Source organism: Triticum dicoccoides, chromosome 2B (assembly GCF_002162155.2).
Source record: "Triticum dicoccoides isolate Atlit2015 ecotype Zavitan chromosome 2B, WEW_v2.0, whole genome shotgun sequence".
Lineage (NCBI taxonomy): Eukaryota > Viridiplantae > Streptophyta > Magnoliopsida > Poales > Poaceae > Triticum > Triticum dicoccoides.
In genome coordinates, this window is record NC_041383.1 from 676,436,088 (window position 1) to 676,456,276 (window position 20,189).

Below are 20,189 nucleotides of genomic sequence, written 5' to 3' on the forward strand. Positions count from 1 at the left end.
TCGTCTATTATGATTTGAGCCGAAAGTGTTGAAAACTTGCCCAACACATAATAGTTAGTTGTTAGAGATGCTGGCGTGAGTTGCCCAAAGATCCGCTCTCGAGATGTGGGGGCTGGAATCGTCTATGATTTGAGCCGAAAGTGTCCAAAACTTGCCCAACACATAATAGTTAGTTGTTAGAGATGCTGGCGTGAGTTGCCCAAAGATCCGCTCTCGAGATGTGGGGGCTGGAATCGTCTATGATTTGAGCCAAAAGTGTCCAAAACTTGCCCAACACATAATAGTTAGTTGCTAGAGATGCTGGCATGAGTTGCCCAAAGATCTGCTCCCAAGAAGCGTTGGGTTTTATTTCGCCCAAAACTTGCCCAACGCATAATATGGTAGTTAATTGCTAGAGAAGTTGGCGTGAATTGCCTAGAGATATTTTGTAGCAAAAATTGATTTTATTTGCTCAAAGTTGTTATTTCCACTAGGATAAGTTGTCTACATGTAAATAGTAATTGCCTAAATCACATAAGTTCTGTAAGTGTGGTTTCGTAGATATTCTTGCCTAAACAAATTGTTTGTTTTGTTTTGTAGGGCCTCACTAAATTCTAAAACGATGTCAAGGCATCATTTTTGAGGTTTTATGCACACGCCCAAGCAAGAAGCTTCAACATCCACTTTCAGGTAGGCTTCGCACAAAGCTATCCAACTTCTTTGTTTCGGCAAAAAAAGAGGAGTTGCCTCAAACTTATACGCATTTTGCCTACATTTCGACAGGACTTGCATTTTATTTTTCCTCTCTGCAAACAAGAAGCTTTGCTAGCCACTTCCAGATAAATTTCACACAGCCCCAATAGCTTTCCAACTAGTTTTTTCTGTCTCCTCAGTAGTTGGCTGTTAGTTTTTTTTGTTCCAGCAAATAAAGGGAGTTGCCTGAAACTTATATGCTAATTTCCTACATCACATCAAGACTTGCTTTTTGGCCCCGACCCCCCCCCCTTTCGCAAGCAAATTTTTTTCACCAACAACTTCCAAGTGAACTTTGCACAATCCCCAGAGCTTTTCAACATTTTTTATGCATCCCCAGTAGGTGGTTGTTAGCTTTTTCGTTCAGCAAAAAAGGAAGTTGCCAGAAACTTATATGGAAGACGTGCTTTTGATTTCCCTTTTTTGGCAACAAACTAATAAGCTGACTGCATAAATATGTTTAAGTCTTAAAATTTGCCTACACAACAAGCACAACTTGCCCGAGCAAAAAACAGCCCAAAACACTATCCTACCGTTGATTTTTCTTTTTCAAAAACAGAAGTTGCCTGCGAGTGTAAGTGCATCTAGTGCCCCTTAGTGATTTTGGTGTATTGAAGACTTATAAGTTAAGCGACTAATGCGTTTGTGAGTGTACACAGGTCTATAAGTCTATGAGGAGTTTGATATTTACAGAGAAAGTCGACCCTTAAAAATGAAGTTCTTCAACTGAAGACTTTAATATTCTGAAGACTTTCTGAAGACTTTGAAAGTGAAGAAATTGGTGTGACCTTGAAGACTTGGTATTCATTTGTGGAACATGAAGCGTGAAGATTTTTGTTTTTGTAGTTTCATTTTCTTCTTCTTGAGTCATAGGAAACACCGTACTGTTAAAGGGGGTCGAGGAAATACTAAGGAAAAATTTCCATGTGATGCTCAACTCAAAATCCTACACCTACCAATCCCTTCGAGTGAAGCCTTTGGAAATCTCATACAGTTCAGCCACTTTCTTCAGTGACAGAGACGAAGTTCTTCTGGTCGCTGATGAATTTGTTCTGACTGAGGAGTTAGGAATTCGCCAGTGCGAATTACCTACACAGTGAGGAACATGATAGCCCTGAGGAATTTGAGATTCAAATTTCCGACCGTTGCTGTGCTACGCGCCAGCTGTCCCAACACATCCTAGAATCTTAGAATCTTCGAATGTTCTTTGAAAAAGGACACACATCCTAACACTTATGCAAAATTGATGACTTAGATGTGCAACACATGAAGAAACGTTTTTCTTCAATCAATGAAGAATAACACTCTAAGTGTGAAGAAATTAATGAATAATTTGATTCTCAGAACCCTACGACAATTGTACGCGGTGTTTGAAATCATCATTCTTATACGGTGGGTCACGCCACCACAAAAAGTTAAAAATCTTCAATTTGAGTTTTTCCTCAGTTTTGAAAATCTTCAAAAGACTCGACAATGAAAATGTCCAACAACCCTTTGATCGCCTCACTGACATCTCAAATGAGCTTCAAGCCCTCGATGCCACTGACATCACTGACCATGAGGTGGTGAAGAAACTGTTGAGATCGCTTGATTCCTCATTTGATACTCTGGGTCTGATGATACAAGAACGGGCTGACTACAAGTCTCTTGATCCTGCCGATATCCTCGAAAGGCTAAATACTCACGAGTTCCAGCTTGATGAAAAGAGAGATCTCTATGGTTCGAGCTATGGCAAACCACGTGCCCTGAAGGCCAAGGTTGTGTCTGAGTCTGAATGTGAGGACTCTGGTAGTAGCCTTGGTGATCCTGAAGAATTGAGCCAGGAGCTAGCACTGCTCGTGAAGAAATTCCAGAAGTTCTCAAGACATGGTCGCTTTGTAAAATCCTCAAGAAGCAGTGATTCCTCATCAAGTGACTATAAGAGAAGGCTGTGCCACAAATGCAAGAAACCTGGTCATTATATTCAAGATTGTCCTCAGTGGGAAAAGGAATTGAAGAAGAAGAAATACAAGGATTACAGTTCTGATGATGCGAAGAAGAAGAAGAAATCGTCAAAATCTTCATCATCAAAATCTTCAAAGTCTTCATCTCACAAGAAGGGCAGCTCCAAGAAGGCTCAGGCATTCATTGGCAAGGAAATGGACTCTGAAGCTGAATCTGAGGAAAATGAGGAAGAGGAGGCGTCTGAAGAATCCGAATCTGGTGTGGCGAGTCTGGCCTTCGCTACTGCTTTCGTTAGCAAGTCCATCTTCAACACTGAAGAAACTGACCCCAACGACAAGCCTGATGAAGATAATGATGACTACGCTCCCACCTATTGCTTCATGGCAAAAGGTGCAAAGGTACTCAAATACACCTCCTCTGAATCTAGTGAAAATGAATCTGACGAGAATCTCAAGCCCAGCTACTCTAAACTTGCAAAGATTGCTGTAAAACAACAAAGGGCTTTTGAAAAGGTTCAAAACATGCTAGACAAAAGTGATGATATGTTGGGCGAAGAAATGGATCGCACTAAAGCCCTGACTGAAAATCTTTAGAGACTTCAGTCTAGGTTTGATAACCTTCAAAGTCATCATAACACTCTCTTATCTGATCATGAGAAACTTTCTTATGAATTTCTTCAAAGAAAGCAAGATCTTGAGAAGCTAAGAGTGAGTTATGAAGATCTTCAGAAGGAGCGCGATTCATTACTTGCTCAAGAAATCAGCACTTCTCAGGAAGAATTTGTTCCTCCATGCTTAAAGTGCATTGAACGTGAATCTGCTAATTCTTCACCTGAATATTCAATGCTTCAACCATTACAAATTCTTCACCTGCCTCTGCTATCACTAATTCCTCATCTGAGGACATTGCTAGTATGACTGACGATGCAGGGCTAAAGGAACTGTACACGACAGGCATGTACAAAAGCCTCAAAGGGCATCAGATTCTTTGTGATCTGCTCAAAAAGCAGATCCTCAACAGAAACCCTAGGAAAGAGGGTATTGCCTTTGAGAGGAAACTTAATGCTGATGGAACATATTGGAAGCCTGAGCAGTACCCCAAAACCTCATGGGTTGCTGCAAAGGGACCTCCAGTTGATCCATCCATGTTATCTGGCTTTACATGTGAATCTCCTCATTCTTCTGATGAGTCAATTGACTCCAACTATAAACTGTTCAAAAATCAGAATGGTGAAGTATTTGCTAGATATGTTGGGACTAACTGCAGGAACGGTTCCCCTATGAAGAAAATCTGGGTTCCCAAAAGTTATGTTGAAAGTCTTCAGGTGAATGTCCTCATGACACCACCTGTGAAGAATAGGAACCCCAGAACAAACTCTTCATATGGACCTAATTCTTCATATGGATCAAAGTCCTCATATGGACCAAATTCCTCACGTGGATCAAATTCCTCAAATGGATCAAAGTCCTCACATGATTATCATCGTGCTAACAACTCTGTTTCACAGGATAGAGCTAAGGGCTACGAATATGCACATTATTCTTCAAATCATTATGTTCATATGTCCTCGAAGAATTTCTCTGCTTATTCATATGCTTACCCTAACCCCTCTTATGTGAAACGAAATGGTTTGGCTTCTATGCCACCATTCTCATATGGTGCTCGCAGAGTGATTAACTCTTTGCCACCCCTTCAGATGTGGGTGGTGAAGAAAAAGAACTAATCTCTTCTGCAGGGTCAGGTCTCCAGACGTGCCTTAACGTCTGAAGAATTTGCTGGGGACCTGACAAAAATGCCTGAAAGGACGCAGGCTAACCATGATGAAATGAACTTTCATTTCACACGTCCTCATACTGCTATATCTGTTTACCGCTTGATGAAATTCATCTGATGAACTTGATATCATATTCTTCACTGACGAAGCATATGAGATTGTAAGTTACACTAATTCATCTGCAGGATGATCAACCCAAAACCACTGAATGGGTCCTCGATAGTGGATGTACAAATCACATGACTGGTGACAAGAATCTCTTGATGGATGCTCCTTTAACATCGTCACATCTGAAGCATATCATCTTTGCTGACGAAGGAAAAAGTAAGTCTTCGAAGGCTTTAGGAGAGGAGATTTGTATATTGTTGATTTTTCTACAGGACCACAACCAGCCGTGTCTCTACTTGCAAAAGCTTCAGAAGGCTGGCTATGGCATCGACGACTTGGTCACGCAGGCATGAGGAATTTGCACACGCTTGCGAAGAAGAAGCATGTCATTGGCATTGAGAATGTCAAATTCCTCAAGGATCACTTATGCGGAGCCTGTGAAGCTGGAAAAATGACCAAGGCCAAGCATCCAGCGAAGACTATCATGACCACTACTCGTCCATTCGAATTGCTTCACATGGACCTCTTTGGACCTAATCATTACTCAGCAGTCACTAATGCTGCTTCTCTATATGGTTTTGTCATTGTTGATGATTACTCTCGATATACATGGGTACACATTGTTACTTACAAACATGAAGTGCAGGAAGTCTTCAAACGATTTTCTTCGAGGGCTTCAACCAACTTTGGTGTGAAGATCAAGCACATCAAAAGTGACAATGGAACTGAGTTCAAGAATTCTGGTCTTGATGACTATCTTGATGAACTTGGTATTACTCATGAGTTATCTGCTCCTTATACTCCTCAGCAAAATGGCGTCGTGGAGCGCAAGAACAGAACTCTTGTTGAGATGGCTCGCACTATGCTTGATGAATACAAAACGCCTCATCGTTTTTGGATTGATGCAATTGATACTGCGTGCCACATCATCAACAGAGTATATCTTCACAAATTCTTCAAGAAGACGGCCTATGAACTCCTCACTGACAAGAAACCCAATGTGAGTTATTTCAAAGTCTTCGGTGCTAAATGTTGGATTAGAGATCCTCACCACAATTCTAAATTTGCACCGAAAGCACATGAAGGTTTTATGCTTGGTTACGGAAAGGACTCGCACACCTACAGAGTCTTCAACATCGCTCTTCACAAGATTGTTGAAACTGTAGATGTGCGGTTCGATGAAACTAATGGCTCGCAAAGAGAGCACCTACCTTCTGTGTTAGATGAACCAGCACCTAAGGATTCTATCAAGTTCAAGGCGACTGAGGATGTCATTCCTACTGAAGAACTTGCTGAAGAATTCATTCCAGTACGCGAAGAACGTCGAGCTGACGCACTTGAAGATAATGATGAAGTCAATGGTGCTGAGGAAAATGATCAAATACCTCGACGTCAACCAGCTCATCCTCGCGTTGCAAAAGAAGTACAAGTTGACAAGATCATCAATGACATTGAAGCGCCAGGTCCTCTCACACGCTCAAAAGCTTCACATTTGTCTAACTTTTGTGGGCACTATGCTTTTGTCTCTATTACAGAGCCCACTAAGGTAGATGAAGCATTTTTGGAGCCGGAGTGGATTCAGGCTATGCAAGAAGAATTACATCAGTTCGAGCTCAACAATGTCTGGGAACTGGTCAAACGTCCAGATTCTCACAAGCATAATATCATTGGCACAAAGTGGATCTACCGCAACAAGCAAGATAAAAATGGCCTTGTGGTAAGGAATAAGGCACGACTAGTAGCTCAATACTACACACAGGTTGAAGGAATTGATTTCGATGAAACTTTTGCACCTATTGCTAGACTTGAGGCTATTCGCATATTGCTTGCTTATGCTAATCATCATGATATCATCTTATATCAAATGGATGTGAAAAGTGCATTCCTCAATGGTAAGCTTGAGGAAGAAGTATATGTTGCTCAACCCCCAGGTTTTGAAGATCCAAAGAATCCTGACAAAGTCTTCAAGCTTAATAAGGCTCTCTATGGCCTCAAGCAAGCCCCTCGGGCGTGGTATGATACATTGAAGGAATTCTTCGTGAAGAATGGCTTCACACCCGGTTCACTCGACCCTACTCTCTTTACTAAATCTTATGATGGTGAACTGTTTATGTGCCAAATATATGTTGACGATATTATCTTTGGCTGTACTGACCAACGTTATAGTGATGAATTTGCCTATATGATGAGTGAAGAATATCAAATGTCTATGATGGGAGAGTTGAAATTCTTCTTAGGTCTTCAAATTCGTCAACAGCGCAATGGCATATTCATATCTCAGGAGAAATACCTCAAAGATGTACTGAGGAAATTCGGCATGCAAGATTGCAAAGGCGTCAAAATTCCTATGCCCACAAAAGGCAATCTATGCACTGATGAAAATGGTATTGACTTCGATCACAAGGTATACCGCTCCATGATTGGTTCTTTATTGTACTTATGTGCATCTAGGCCAGATATAATGCTTAGTGTTTGCATGTGTGCCCGATTTCAAGCTGCACCAAAGGAATCACACCATAAGGCTGTGAAGCATATTCTTTGATATCTAGCTCACACACCAACACTAGGATTATGGTACCCCAAGGGCTCTGTTTTTGATCTCATTGGATATTCTGACTCTGACTATGCTGGTGATCGTGTGGACCGCAAGTCAACTTCTGGCACTTGTCATTTCCTCGGACGATCTTTGGTCTGTTGGTTCTTGAAGAAACAGAACTGCGTCTCACTGTCTACTGCGGAAGCTGAATACATTGCTGCTGGCTCTTGCTATGCTCAACTGCTTTGGATGAAGCAAACACTCAAGGACTATGGCGTCAACGTGAAGAATGTGCCTCTACTATGCGACAATGAGAGTGCCATCAAGATTGCTCACAACCCAGTTCAGCACTCGAAGACAAAGCACATTCAGATTCGTCATCATTTTCTTCGTGATCATGTGTTGAAGGGCGACATCTCTATCGAGCACGTGAAGACTGAAGAACAGCTAGCTGATATCTTCACTAAGCCCTTGCATGAGAAGAGATTTAGCAAGTTGCGGTGTGAGCTAAATATCTTAGAATCTTCGAATGTTCTTTGAAAAAGGACACACATCCTAACACTTATGCAAAATTGATGACTTAGATGTGCAACACATGAAGAAACGTTTTTCTTCAATCAATGAAGAATAACACTCTAAGTGTGAAGAAATTAATGAAGAATTTGATTCTCAGAACCCTACGACAATTGTACGCGGTGTTTGAAATCATCATTCTTATACGGTGGGTCACGCCACCACAAAAAGTTGAAAATCTTCAATTTGAGTTTTTCCTCAGTTTTGAAAATCTTCAGTTTTTCAAATTCTTCAACTTTGCAAAATCTTCACTGTTCCCTTTGTTTTTCTTCATTGGGTATATATATATATATATGAGTTTATATCCTCTACAGCATTCACTTATAGCTATTTCTTCAAGTTGCTTTTTCTGCTAAGTGAATGTGATCGGACCCTTCCCCCTCTATGCTATACTCAACCCAATCTATTCACAAATTCTTCATGTGCGTTCTAATTGAAACTCGTTCAAAATCTTCATTGTGTCCTTGTCAGCTGAAGAATTGCAAACGAAACTTTAAAACAAATCTTATCCAAATTTTCGGTTTTGCCGCTCAAACTGTTCCGCATCCCACGATGCATTATTCCATTCACCCACGATCGTACACGATCTTCACTACACAGTATGTGGGTGACACATGTCGCGTGAAGGAGAAAGGGCAGGGGCACGTTCGTCCTAAATCTTCGGGCGAACAGTTTTTCACCGTGTCTATAAATACCTCTCTCCCCTTCCTCACTTCATTTACTCCGCTCGACCTCTCTCTCCTGCTCGAGCTCCTCAAACCCTAGCGCCACCGCTACTCCATCGTCGCTGGTGAGGAAGAGCTTCGCTGCCTCGATCTCGTCGCCGCCGTACTCACGCAGACCGCGGAAATCTTCACTCCGCCGCCGCCGTAGCTGTCTTCCTCCGCCAAGTTAGGGCAAGGAAGATCTAACCTGACGAACTTCCCGTCTGTTCTTCTCAGTTCGTCGTGTTCTTCATTTCGGGTAATTAAAAGTTACTTTTATTACTCGCTTTGATTCTCAAGCTTTCCTGAAAATCTTCAAAGGTGTTTATTCTTCAAATCTTCACATATATGAACACCTCAAACAAACTATGCTCTTGATTCGTTTCTCTAAGCAATGATTTTCCTCAAGATTCCTCAATTGTGTAGATCCTCGATCTATACAACTCTGGAACCTAAGACAAGAACGCTTAGTGAAATTCCTCAAGGTTCATCTGGTCAAATTCCTCAAAATTTGTTCTTTTCAAAAACCTTCTCAAAACGCATATGACCTCTCCAAATTCCTCGCACCTGTACTCTGTTCACAGGTACTCATGTCTGCTGCTGAATCACTAGGTTCTCATCAACTTAACTCATTTACAGCGTTCCTCGAAGAAAAACTGCATACTTCTTCAGAGAACTCATTTGTTCAAATTCCTCAACTGAAGAATATGGCAGATGGTAAGAAGCCGCAGAAAGGAGGAAAGAAACCTGAGGTTATGACTGCGTTTGAAATCCCTGAGGAAATTTATGCTGACTATTGCACACCTGATGAAGCAAAATATGGCAAAGAAAACAAAAATCAGCGCAAGGTGCGCATTCAGAAGATTGAACGGAGATGGGCAAGGGAATGGAGGGAATACAGATATGTGACTCCAAAGTACATGAAGAAATTCGCCCTCAATCCTCTGTGCCCAAGAGCTCCATTGGCACCTGGCCAAGTAGCTGATCCCACTAGCATCAAACGTGGTGAGGACTTTCCTGAAGAATGGGCTAAGCGCCAAGCCAAATTGGCAAGACAAGCCAAAGAGGCAATGAAGAAATTCAATGAGGATTCTGCCACTGCTACTGCTACTGAGGCCTCGGTCCAACCGAGGAATTCCATGCCAAAGAAGCCTGCTCGTAAGCCAAGTGCTTCACCATCAGCGCCCTCACGGCCATGTTCCTCAGCAGCGCCCTCACGGCAAATTCCTCACACTGCTCCTGCTCCTCCCAAGTCCTCAGCAGTTCCGACAAAGTCCTCAGCTCCTGTGCATCTGACTACATGTCAAAGGACTGCTGGTTTCTCGATTGCCTCTGGTGTCTCAGCAAGTTCCTCAGCTGCACCAATTTCATCATCTGGCCCGACTCTGCTGAAGACCAAAGCAACAGCTGGACGAGGTCATCGGCCAAGTCCAAAGAAGAAACAGGTCGCATTCCATGTGCCTTCTGATGATGAAGCTTCTGATGATGAACTTGCAGAAATCATCAGAGACAGACAGGTGAAGGCCGCTAGAGCCAAAGGCACATCTGTGCCACTGCTGTTGGATCCGAGGGAAATCCTCGATTGTATTGATCTCTGGCACAAGGATCCAAACACCCCCATGCCTGATTTCCATCTGACCGCTGGTCAAAATCACATGCTGACCCATTTCATCACTGAAGGGAAATGGAAGTTTGAAAAGGCAAGAGAGATCAAGAAAGCTCAATACAGAAAGGAGAAGTTCCTGAAGAAAAACGTTGTCAAAATGACACCTGAAGAACTTCTCAAGGTCCAGACTGAAATTCAAGACTCTCAGCAAAAACTTCGATGCTTATTATACTGATTGGCAAGGGGCCAAGGTCAGATTCGTCAACCTGACGAAGAAATTCACCAATGTTGCAGCCTCAACGCAACATGAAATTCCTCAGGCTGAAGCCTCAGCTCAGCCGACTGAAGAACATGCCAGCACCGTTGATGAAGTTCAGGCTGCTGATGAAAATGCTAGTTCCAGGGTTGATGATCCCATTCCAGCCGCTGAAGAAATTGCCAGGGCATCCACTAGTGGTGCGCCTGAAGAAACTGAAGAAGTCAGGGCAACTGCATCAGTTGCGCCTGAAGAAAATCAACCAGATTCCTCAGCTCCATCTGCACCTACACCAACTCCAATTCTTCCATGTGCATTTGATGTGAAGAAAACCAAGGCTGCAGAGCGAGCTGCAGTGAAGAAAAGGAAGGCATCAGTTGTGTCAAATTCTTCGGCTGCGAAGAAAATGAAGCCAATGACCAGCTCACTCGAAAATCCAATTGATGCTGTTCCGGTTTCCTCCATGTCGTCAAAGGACCTTGTTCCTTTTGGAGAAGACTATGAGATCCCCATCGGATCTGATGAAGAACATCATTCTGCTGCTTCGTCAGAGCAGATTGATGAAGAAATTGAAGTGGACGCAATCCCTTCAACGCCAGTCATTTCCTCACCTAGGCCTCAGTTCACAGCTGAAGAGGCTGGTGTTGAGGAAATTGAAGATGAAGATGTGGATATAGGATGCACCACACCTGTGATGAATGATGACTTTTGGGAAAGTCAACATCCCAATACTCCTCTCTTCACCCTGCTCCAACAGATTCCTCAGTCCCCTGCACCAACAGTTCAAATGGGCTCTGAAGAAACTCAACCCACTCTCTCTGTGCATGAAGAAATTCCAGCCACTAGTGCTGATGAACCTGCTGTTGCTGATCCTCAGATTGCACCTGTTGAGGAACAAGAAATTCCTCAGCCTGAAGAACCCGAGCTCGCGATTCCTGAGGTGGTGATGCAACTCACTGATACCCCTCTGCCAAAGCAAAAGAATCCATTCTCAAGCAAACAGAAGTTCAAGGCTGAAGATTTCTTTGCCGAGCACGCATTCTTCACTGATTATAATCCATATGATTCTGCTTGCATAAGAAAGAGGCGTTTCTGGACTGCCAGCCAAGCCAATTTCTATTCCTCAGTGCTTTTCAACAAAGACAAAGTCTTCGATCATGCACATATTTCTCATGTGGACATGGAGTCTCTGCCCGGCTTTGAGCCAGTCCTCAGTGTTCTTCACGACGCAGGACTTCTGAATTTCTGCATTGATATCTGTGACTGGAATGAAGAACTCATTCTTCAATTCTATGCAACTCTGCACATCATCGGAGACGCTGAAGACGTGAACTCCTGGGTATTAGACTAGATGTCTGAAAATACTCACTACAAGGCACCTGCAACTGAATTGCTTCGTGCTCCACCACTCAGTCTCCACTTGATGATGCTCGTTGTATCTACAACGAACCAGAACTTTCAAATTACTATATGCAAGTGCTGATGAAGCCATTGAAGCCAAGGCAGGCCCCACGAACCAAATTCCTCGTCAAGGAATTACTCTATGTGCCTCGGACTGTCTATCGAATTCTGACGAAGACAATGAGTCCTATCAAAGGCCACGACTCAAATGATGAAGAAGTCATTGGCATCATGAAGAATATGCTTTTCATTCATGGTGTTCCCGTCAACTTCCATGATTTCCTCATGAGGACTCTGGCCAATATTGCTATGTCACCATTCGAGCTGAAGCCCTATGCTCCTTGGATCATGAGATTCATCAGGGCAAGATCTTCACTGAATTACAAAGCTAACACTCTGAACCACGGTAGCTACTTGCCTCCCATTGAAGTCCTCAAATGGACAGTTTCATCAGCTGATGATAAAGGCAAGGCCGCTGCTGTGATCGATGAAGGCATTCGTCCTTTGGATGGTCAATTTCGCAAAGCTGCATCTTACTCTACCAATGACGATTCTGCCACACATGACTCTGCCGCCAATACCTGAGCCAAGCAAAATCCTCAAGCCACAGCACCCAGGGTGATGACTGATTGTGAGTTACTCCTCAGTCTTCATCAGAAGGTTGATCGCAATCATAAATGGGTCAAGCGTCAGTTTGGTTCAATTCTTCACAACATGACCTCAACACACAATGCAGTGAAGAAAAACCAATACTACCTCCATGAAACCTTCAACCGCACCTGGGCTGTTCTCTCTCATGTCTACAGCGCTGCTGATCTGAAGAATATGGGTCTCAAGGAAGAATTTGACTGGTCTGCACCTCCACCGAAGAAATTCAAGAAGGTCAAAGTTCCTTCCTTGGTGGCCAGCTCTTATTCTTCATCACGTGACACTGATGAGTATGAAGATTTGGACAACACTGCGGCAGGCCCTGCTCCAACAAACAACCCCGACAACGCTGGCGCTCCTCCATCAACTTGAAATTCTTCAGGGGCGTTAGTCCTCAGTTTCAATCCTTTTGGTCATTTGATGACAAAGGGGGAGAAATCTGAGTTAGTCTTCAAGCGGGTCTATATTAAGGGCATTTTTTTAAAGTTACAACTCTCGTTCTTCTGAAACTTTTATTTGGATCGAGTTGTAATCTTAAACCCGATGGTGCGCTGATACTTTTGTTGCATTATGCTCTGCATGCTTATTCCTCGTTAATGACATTGGACGCATGCTGAATCTCATCAGGCACCATATTTCATCATGCATTTCAAATTCTTCATACTATATATCAAATGCGTGTATGAATTACAAGATATAGGGGGAGATCCCCATGATTCAATTCTTCAAATGTGCATGCCTCAAAAGCAAATTCCTCACTATGCACATCTTCAGGGGGAGTTCTTCTATATCTTGCAATCAAATTCCTCAATATCAGTGTATACACTTCATATGTTTATCCCCGTTCAAAACTTAACCTATGTTGTCATCAATCACCAAAAAGGGGGAGATTGTAAGTGCATCTAGTGCCCCTTAGTGATTTTGATGTATTGAAGACTTATAGGTTAAGCGACTAATGCGTTTGTGAGTGTACACAGGTCTATAAGTCTATGAGGAGTTCGATATTTACAGAGAAAGTCGACCCCTAAAAATGAAGTTCTTCAACTGAAGACTTTGATATTCTGAAGACTTTCTGAAGACTTTGGAAGTGAAGAAATTGGTGTGACCTTGAAGACTTGGTATTCATTTGTGGAACATGAAGCGTGAAGACTTTTGTTTTCGTAGTTTCATTTTCTCCTTCTTGAGTCGTAGGAAACACCGTACTGTTAAAGGGGGTCGAGGAAATACTAAGGAAAAATTTCCATGTGATGCTCAACTCAAAATCCTACACCTACCAATCCCTTCGAGTGAAGCCTTTGAAAATCTCATACAGTTCAGCCACTTTCTTCAATGACAGGAACGAAGTTCTTCTGGTCGCTGATGAATTTGTTCTGAGGAGTTAGGAATTCGCCAGTGCGAATTACCTACACAGTGAGGAACATGATAGCCCTGAGGAATTTGAGAGTCAAATTTCCGACCGTTGCTGTGCTGCGCGCCAGCTGTCCCAAAATATCTTATCCACCTAACGGTCATATCATTGAGGGGCATTTATGTCTTATCATGTCGGGCTGCTCCCTAGGCTATAAATAGCCGCCCCCTACAACCACTAGCTGGTTGGCTGCTCTGAGAGAACTTGACACTTGTCATTTGAGAGCAACCCATCCTCCGAGGACTTTGAGCAAAAATCATCAAGTGAGGAAAATCCCAAATCCAAACACCTACAAACCCCAAAGTGATTGAGCATCATTGAAGAAATTGATCCTGCGTGGATCCGACGCTTGTTACCTTTGAAGGCTGTGCTTCTTCCAGACGGTTAGGCGTCAAGGTCTAAAGCATCCAAGAGGAATTGTGGATCGCCGAGTGACCAAGTCTGTGAAGGTTTGGAAGTCGCCTGAAGACTTACCACGAGTGATTGGACGAGGTCTGCGTGACCTTAGTTCAAGGAGAATACGGTGAGGACTGGGTGTCCTGAGCTGCGTGCTCAGTGACTGGGTGTCCGAGACTGCGTGTCCTCGAGTTTAAATACTCAGCCGCTCCAACCAGACGTACAACTGAGACAACAGTTGGAACTGGTCTACCAAATCATTGTCTTCACCAACCTAACTGGTTCCATTTCCTCAACCCTTCCATTTCCTCATTGTTGTGTTGAGTGTTTGTTCATATATGTGTTTGAAGACTTTGACTGAAGACTTTCTCAATTTCCTCAGTTCAATTTCTTCAGTCTGTTTGTCTTCATCTTGTGTTATCCTGTGATTACGCTTTCTGTACTCTGTGCTAGTCTTCATTTCATCATGATGACCATGCTTGTATTCTGTTATGCTTACTTTTGAGTATTTATTCCGCTGCTAACAGTTCTTCGCTAAGGAATTTCCTCACCGGCAAATTCCTCAGTGAAGAATTCATAAAAATCGCCTATTCACCCCCCCTCTAGTCGACATAACGCACTTTCAGCGAGCATTATGAAAATTGCCTACAACACGACACAACTTTTCTAACCAAAAAGCCACACAAAAGTATCATGCAAATCTAGCAAAAAGTGTATCACAACCATTTTACTAGGATTTCGGTTATTTTAGGCAACTCTTTGTTGTTGGATTATTGTTTTTCCTGAATAATTAGAACCTTTTTTCTTAGGATTTTTACTGTCTTTTTTATTGTTGAAGGGGGTGGGGGGTGGAGTGGGTTTTTATTGCCCCTTTTACTGCTGAGTTTGCAAACACGAAACTGTTGAGAGTTCATTCTTTGTTTTCTGCAGTTCTTGATGCATGGTCATGGCCATCAGAGGAGACGGGCGCGAGATGGAGCTTTCATCCAGATCGAGATTTGGGAGGACGGATGCATGGGAAGGAAAAGGGATCTCATGTTCTTTTCCCGCAAATGATCCGGGCGGGGATGTGTGGGTTGCTACGCGGGACAGGGGGCCAAGTGCTTGAACTTTTCTTTTTTTTTCGTGTTTGGACGGACGGGCGGAATCTTTCTTTAAATGGGGTGTGTGCCAGGGAACGTCAGGGAGCACATGTTTGCTCCCTAGTCGCGTCCCAACAAGTTTTGCCCAGCATCGGTGAGGGAGGGGCGTCTTCGGCTCGCTTCAATACTTGTAGTCGTCGCTAGATGGTCTACGGATCTGGATGTAATTTTTTATTTATAGTGTTTGATGTACTATCATAATTAAAGATGAATATATAAAAAAATTCCTTAAAAGAAATGTTAGGATAGCACCGATTAAAGAAAAAAAATTCCCACACGTTGCAAAACGAATGTAGGGATATGGTTGCTACGTGCTTTGTCTTCATTGGTCTGCACATAGTTTGTATTGCACTTGCGCATTTTGCAACAACGGGCATGTCGCAGGGCACGTAGCACGCGGACGTCTATCAGTTGAATAGAAATATCAAGTCGCAGATTTCAGTAATGGTGTGTGTATATATATATATATATATATATATATATATATATATATATAACTTTTTTTTTTTGCTATTCAAGTAGTGGTAGGTTCGGAAAAGAATTTTTTGCCAGAGTTCGTATCGGAGTAGGAGTGATCGTTTGGTACACGAAATATGTGCGCGTGAGTTGTCCCGGCGAGTCCAGGTGCCCAACCATCAACCGAGCTCTCGTGTGCCCCCATGGCAGCAACAGCGTCGACGTCCGCGGGCGCCTCGTCGTCGTCGCGCACGCTGGAACCCAACCATGAACCCGGCACGGGATCCTCGGCCGAGGCGTGGAGGCCGTTGTCGCGTGATGGTGGCGGCGAGGAGGACGTGCTCGACCTGGACTCCCCGTGGGCGGCGGTGGCCGAGGCGGGATCGAGGTTGGAGGAGGCGACGGCGGCGGGAGTTGGCCTTCGCGCTGAGGAGGCCGGGCAGGATGAGATACGAGACAACCTGCAGCGACAGGAGGACGAGGTCGAGTGCACTAATCTACTTACTATGTTCTGACTACGTTGGAATTTTTTCTATTTTTTGAGAAGGAGGATCATCCCGGCCTCTCCATCCGACAGATGCATACGGCCATACGTCGGAATTTGGTACTAGAGTACTTATTAAGTGGTTCAGAGGGATTTTTCTCTTCAGTTTTAGACAGTTGCTGGGAGGAATATACGCACAATGTGTTTGTTTTCTCACATGATATCTCACTGCAGCTGATGGCGTTGGAAGCAATATATGGGGATGACCTAATCGAATTCGAAAGCAAAGCAGGGCTCCGCTATTTCCAGGTTTGCTTTGTTGGCCTTCAGTGTCATTTCACCTCTTCTTGGATGCTGATGATGATTTTTGTCTAATGGTTTCTCCAAAAAAAAAACTTGAATTGCAGATTTACATACGCTATGATTTGCAAGATGGGCCCGAAGTATGCGCCAAGTTTTCTTCAGATAATGAACATGCAAGAGATGGATGTTGCCTTGATGACAGTACAGAACAACACGAGGACGAACCGGATAACTTCTCCTACTCTTGCAGCTTTGAGCACCTGCCCCCTTTGGTATTGACATGTGTGTTTCCCCAGTCATATCCTAGCAAAGATCCCCCGCATTTTGTTGTCACTGCTAAATGGATGGATGGGCCTGATGTTTCTCGACTCTGTGAGATGCTTGACACCATCTGGGCAGAGCTGCCGGGGCAAGAAGTGGTATATCCATGGGTTGAGTGGATACGTAGTTCTTCTTTGCCGCACCTCGGGTTTGATCGCACAATAACATTAGGTCCAGATGTTCCTACGCACAAAGGAGATAACCGTGCGATCTCGAGAAGTCTCTCGTTGGAGTCTGTAATCCCTTCCATGCTCAGTTACAGTAGTACGAAGTGCTATCAAGTTTTTCTTGAGGATCTCCATATGTGCATGATTTGCCTTAACCAGACTAATGGTAGGCCATTTTGACTTTTCTAATTAAGCTTCTTATAAGAAACTGAATTAGGATCATTAAATTTCTTCCCTGGTAAACTAACTTTAATTTTGAAACAATTAGGTTCAAATTTCATCAGACTTCCGTGCGAGCACTTCTTTTGTGTCAAGTGCATGGAGACATTATGCAAGATGCATGTGAAGGAAGGTACTCTGTTTCAGTTGATATGCCCTGATACCAAGTGCACTGCTTTTATTCCACCGTATTTGTTAAAGAGGCTTCTCGGCGAGGAAGAGTTCGAACGCTGGGATAGGCTTACTCTTGAGAAAGCATTGGACTCGATGTCAGACGTGGTTCATTGTCCAAGATGTGCAATTGGTTGCTTGGAAGATGAGGATAACAATGCGCAGTGTCCAAAATGTTGCTTTGTCTTCTGCTCGTTGTGCAAGGATTCTCGCCATCCAGGGAAGCAGTGCCTAACTCTAGAAGAAAAGATCCGGCAGCGACAGGTATAAATGCATCTCTTACTCCCTCTTTCCCAAAATATAAGTCATTTTTTACCGTTTACGGTCTCTAGTGCACAACTTTTACTGTTTTTTCACTTACATGGCTAAAATTTCAGTAAAATGTTGTGGGGTTGGACGGTGACTGAGACTAAGTTATTTTGTGTTCCAAACTTCCTCCTTTTCAAAAAAAAAATTGCATTACTATTATACTACTACAAAACAACTTGCGGTTTGTTGGTAAATCCTTCAAATATACATTTCATTTGCCATCTATAATAGATCTTTGAAGAGTCTCGTATGCTTTTGGCATCTCCTCGTCGCATTACTACCCTACCAGTCTAATTGGCCGTCGGATAAAATTTAATTTCAAGTTACTGAATATCTCCCACCTCTTGTCCTCCATTTTATGTCGGCACTCGGCAGGCAGCTGGCAAGATGAGCGCAAGAGAGATGGTGGAGGAACTGATGAGCATCAAGGAGCTTTACAACGATGCTAGGTCATGTCCAAAATGCAGAATGACCATCAGCAAAACCGAAGGTTGCAACAAGGTGGTGTGCATCAGTTGTGGTCAGGCATTCTGTTTCCTCTGCGGTAAGGCTATCATCGCTGGCTATGCCCATTTCAGGTAGGCCAGTCGTCTGAGATATCCAGGGTCTTTTTAGAGAAAAAACAGGGGGTCTCAAGCTTACTTATCTTTATGCGTGTATGATTTGTGACAAACTGCAGTAGGAACTGTGACCTCTTTGCGGAGAAGGAAAAGGACACGATGGACTGGCGGAAGCGCCTGGAACAACTCGAAACCGGAAACCGCATGCGAGTTCAAAGCCAGCCGGTAGGCAGCACCGTGAAATGCCCGAAATGCCGTCAAAAGATTTACATGGTAATATAATGAGACCCTATCTTTTTCAGTCCGTAAGATGGCATGAATGCAAGCAGGTTTGTCTCTATTGCATCTGACCAATGGCCGCGTGCATCCAGGGCGACGATAAGTATATTTTCTGCTGGGTGTGCCAAGCCACCTATTGCACGATGTGCAGAAAGCAGGTCCAGTTTACCGGGATGCAGAGCGAGCACTGGGGTTCACCGCAATGCGTGGGGATAAAGTTCTAGCCTCGATCATACCTGTGCTCTCATTGTTGCAGTTTTGCAGATTAAAACTTCTATATGTTTGATGTATTCCGATTAGTTGATTAAACACGATATATGATTCTAGATACATCCCCTTTTATCCATTTTGATGACAAGTATTTCCGGACGGAGGGAGTATTACAAGCAAGGGTGACTAAGTTGGACAGTTGGTACATGTTGTATATGAGATCATGCATGGTCAATTCCGTTCGTGATAGTACTCTTTCATCTGTCTTGCTACTTATCTATTTTTTGCGACGAAAGCTTATTTGTCGGCGGCAGAGCATTTTGTGCCAACACCTTGTACAGGGACTACCAGACAGTTCAATGTCAACATTGCCACCATCTCCATGTGGTTCGCTTAATTACTGTTGATAGTACTCCCTCTGTAAACTAATATAAGAGCGTTTAGATCACTAAAATAATGATCTAAACACTTCTATATCAGTTTACACTTTACAGAGGGAGTATCATCTTGCGCCGAGATAATCTATCCTTAACTGTGGATCAGATGTACGAGTTTTTTCTTCCAAAGTCTCCCATTGTGCCTTAACTCCAAGTTGGAGCATGTGACATTGTCATTCGGCCTTCCTGTAACATGGTTTCATGACAAACTAGAATTCAATACCATTTGTATACACGTTTTCCATTTGGCACTGGAAGCAAAGATCTGATAGAAATGCCTTCAAAGCATTGTAGCAAAAAAATATTATATCTCAAGAATAGTTCATCTATGTCAGTTGTAACAAAGAAGAAATGCGGTATCACATAGTAAGCCACTCAGTGTAAAAATTCAGAACATCACCTCTAATCCAATAAGTTAAACGTCAAAATAAATGATTTGAAGTATATTTGGTGGGCTCTATTCAGGAAACAACCATGATGCCCCAAAACTCGAAAACAGTAGCTGGCACGAGCAAGCAAGACGACGCCTTCATGAAGGGTAACGACGACGTGATGCCGCCATCGTCCAATCCATGTAACTGGATCTGGGGTTTCCCCCGGTGCTCAAAGAGGGGCTCGAAGAATAGGCTATGGCAGCGCCTCCAACATCAAGCTAGGATCTCGTCCTGGCCAATGTCCGAACAATCCCAAAGCCGTCCAGACTAGATCCAAAGACCGGAACATGTCGTGAACTGGGGCAGCCATCGTCAGAAAGGGGAGCTATGCCCGCCGCCGAATGTGGCAACGGGAGCCATCGGAAACGTGGGCATTGGATCTGGTGGAGGAGGGGCGAGGCCAGGGGTGGCGGTCGAGGTTGGAGAACCGACGACATGGCGTAGAAAAACCAACACACGGGATGCGATGACAGCCGCCGCGTCAACGAGCCAGGATCCGAAGAAACGCGGACCTGGATCGGCGAAGCTGGAGCCGCCAAAGTGTCGGCCAGCCCAGGACGCCAGAAAAAGTGCAGCTTCCAAGCGTCGGGGCCGAAGCCGCTACGTGAGGA

General features: G+C 43.6%; 2 protein-coding genes across 5 annotated transcripts in view; both read left to right on the forward strand.

Annotated features, from left to right (window-relative positions):
• LOC119365549 overlaps nt 1-15,454 on the forward strand; it is an 18,671-nt gene extending 3,217 nt beyond the window's left edge. For 3 of the 4 annotated variants that reach the window (XR_005175591.1, XR_005175589.1, XM_037631187.1), the window contains exons 3-4: nt 580-669; nt 1,392-1,448. Coding sequence is in view for 1 of the 4 variants with exons in the window: in XM_037631187.1 (XP_037487084.1) it covers nt 580-622 (43 nt within the window). In the remaining 3 variants the exon portion in view is untranslated. Of the gene's footprint in view, nt 1-579; nt 670-1,391; nt 1,449-15,016 lie in introns of those variants that run through there. The other variant, XR_005175590.1, reaches the window with a different exon arrangement.
• Nucleotides 15,455-15,887: 433 nt separating this feature from the next.
• Nucleotides 15,888-18,721, forward strand: LOC119361132 (E3 ubiquitin-protein ligase RNF14-like). Its single transcript, XM_037626491.1, has 7 exons — nt 15,888-16,166; nt 16,403-16,477; nt 16,576-17,125; nt 17,228-17,613; nt 18,034-18,236; nt 18,338-18,491; nt 18,590-18,721. The coding sequence occupies exons 1-7, from the start codon at nt 15,888-15,890 to the stop codon at nt 18,719-18,721; spliced, it is 1,779 nt and encodes a 592-aa protein (XP_037482388.1).
• Nucleotides 18,722-20,189: the final 1,468 nt, after the last annotated feature.

What these genes read in the sequence shown, in the direction of transcription:
- LOC119361132 (XM_037626491.1), top strand. Translation starts at nt 15,888, where the DNA reads ATGGCAGCAACAGCGTCGACGTCCGCGGGCGCCTCGTCGTCGTCGCGC. An exon ending in TGCAGCGACAGGAGGACGAG is followed by an intron (nt 16,167 to 16,402) that starts GTCGAGTGCACT and finishes ATCTCACTGCAG; the next exon opens with CTGATGGCGTTGGAAGCAAT. An exon ending in GCTGGCTATGCCCATTTCAG is followed by an intron (nt 18,237 to 18,337) that starts GTAGGCCAGTCG and finishes GACAAACTGCAG; the next exon opens with TAGGAACTGTGACCTCTTTG.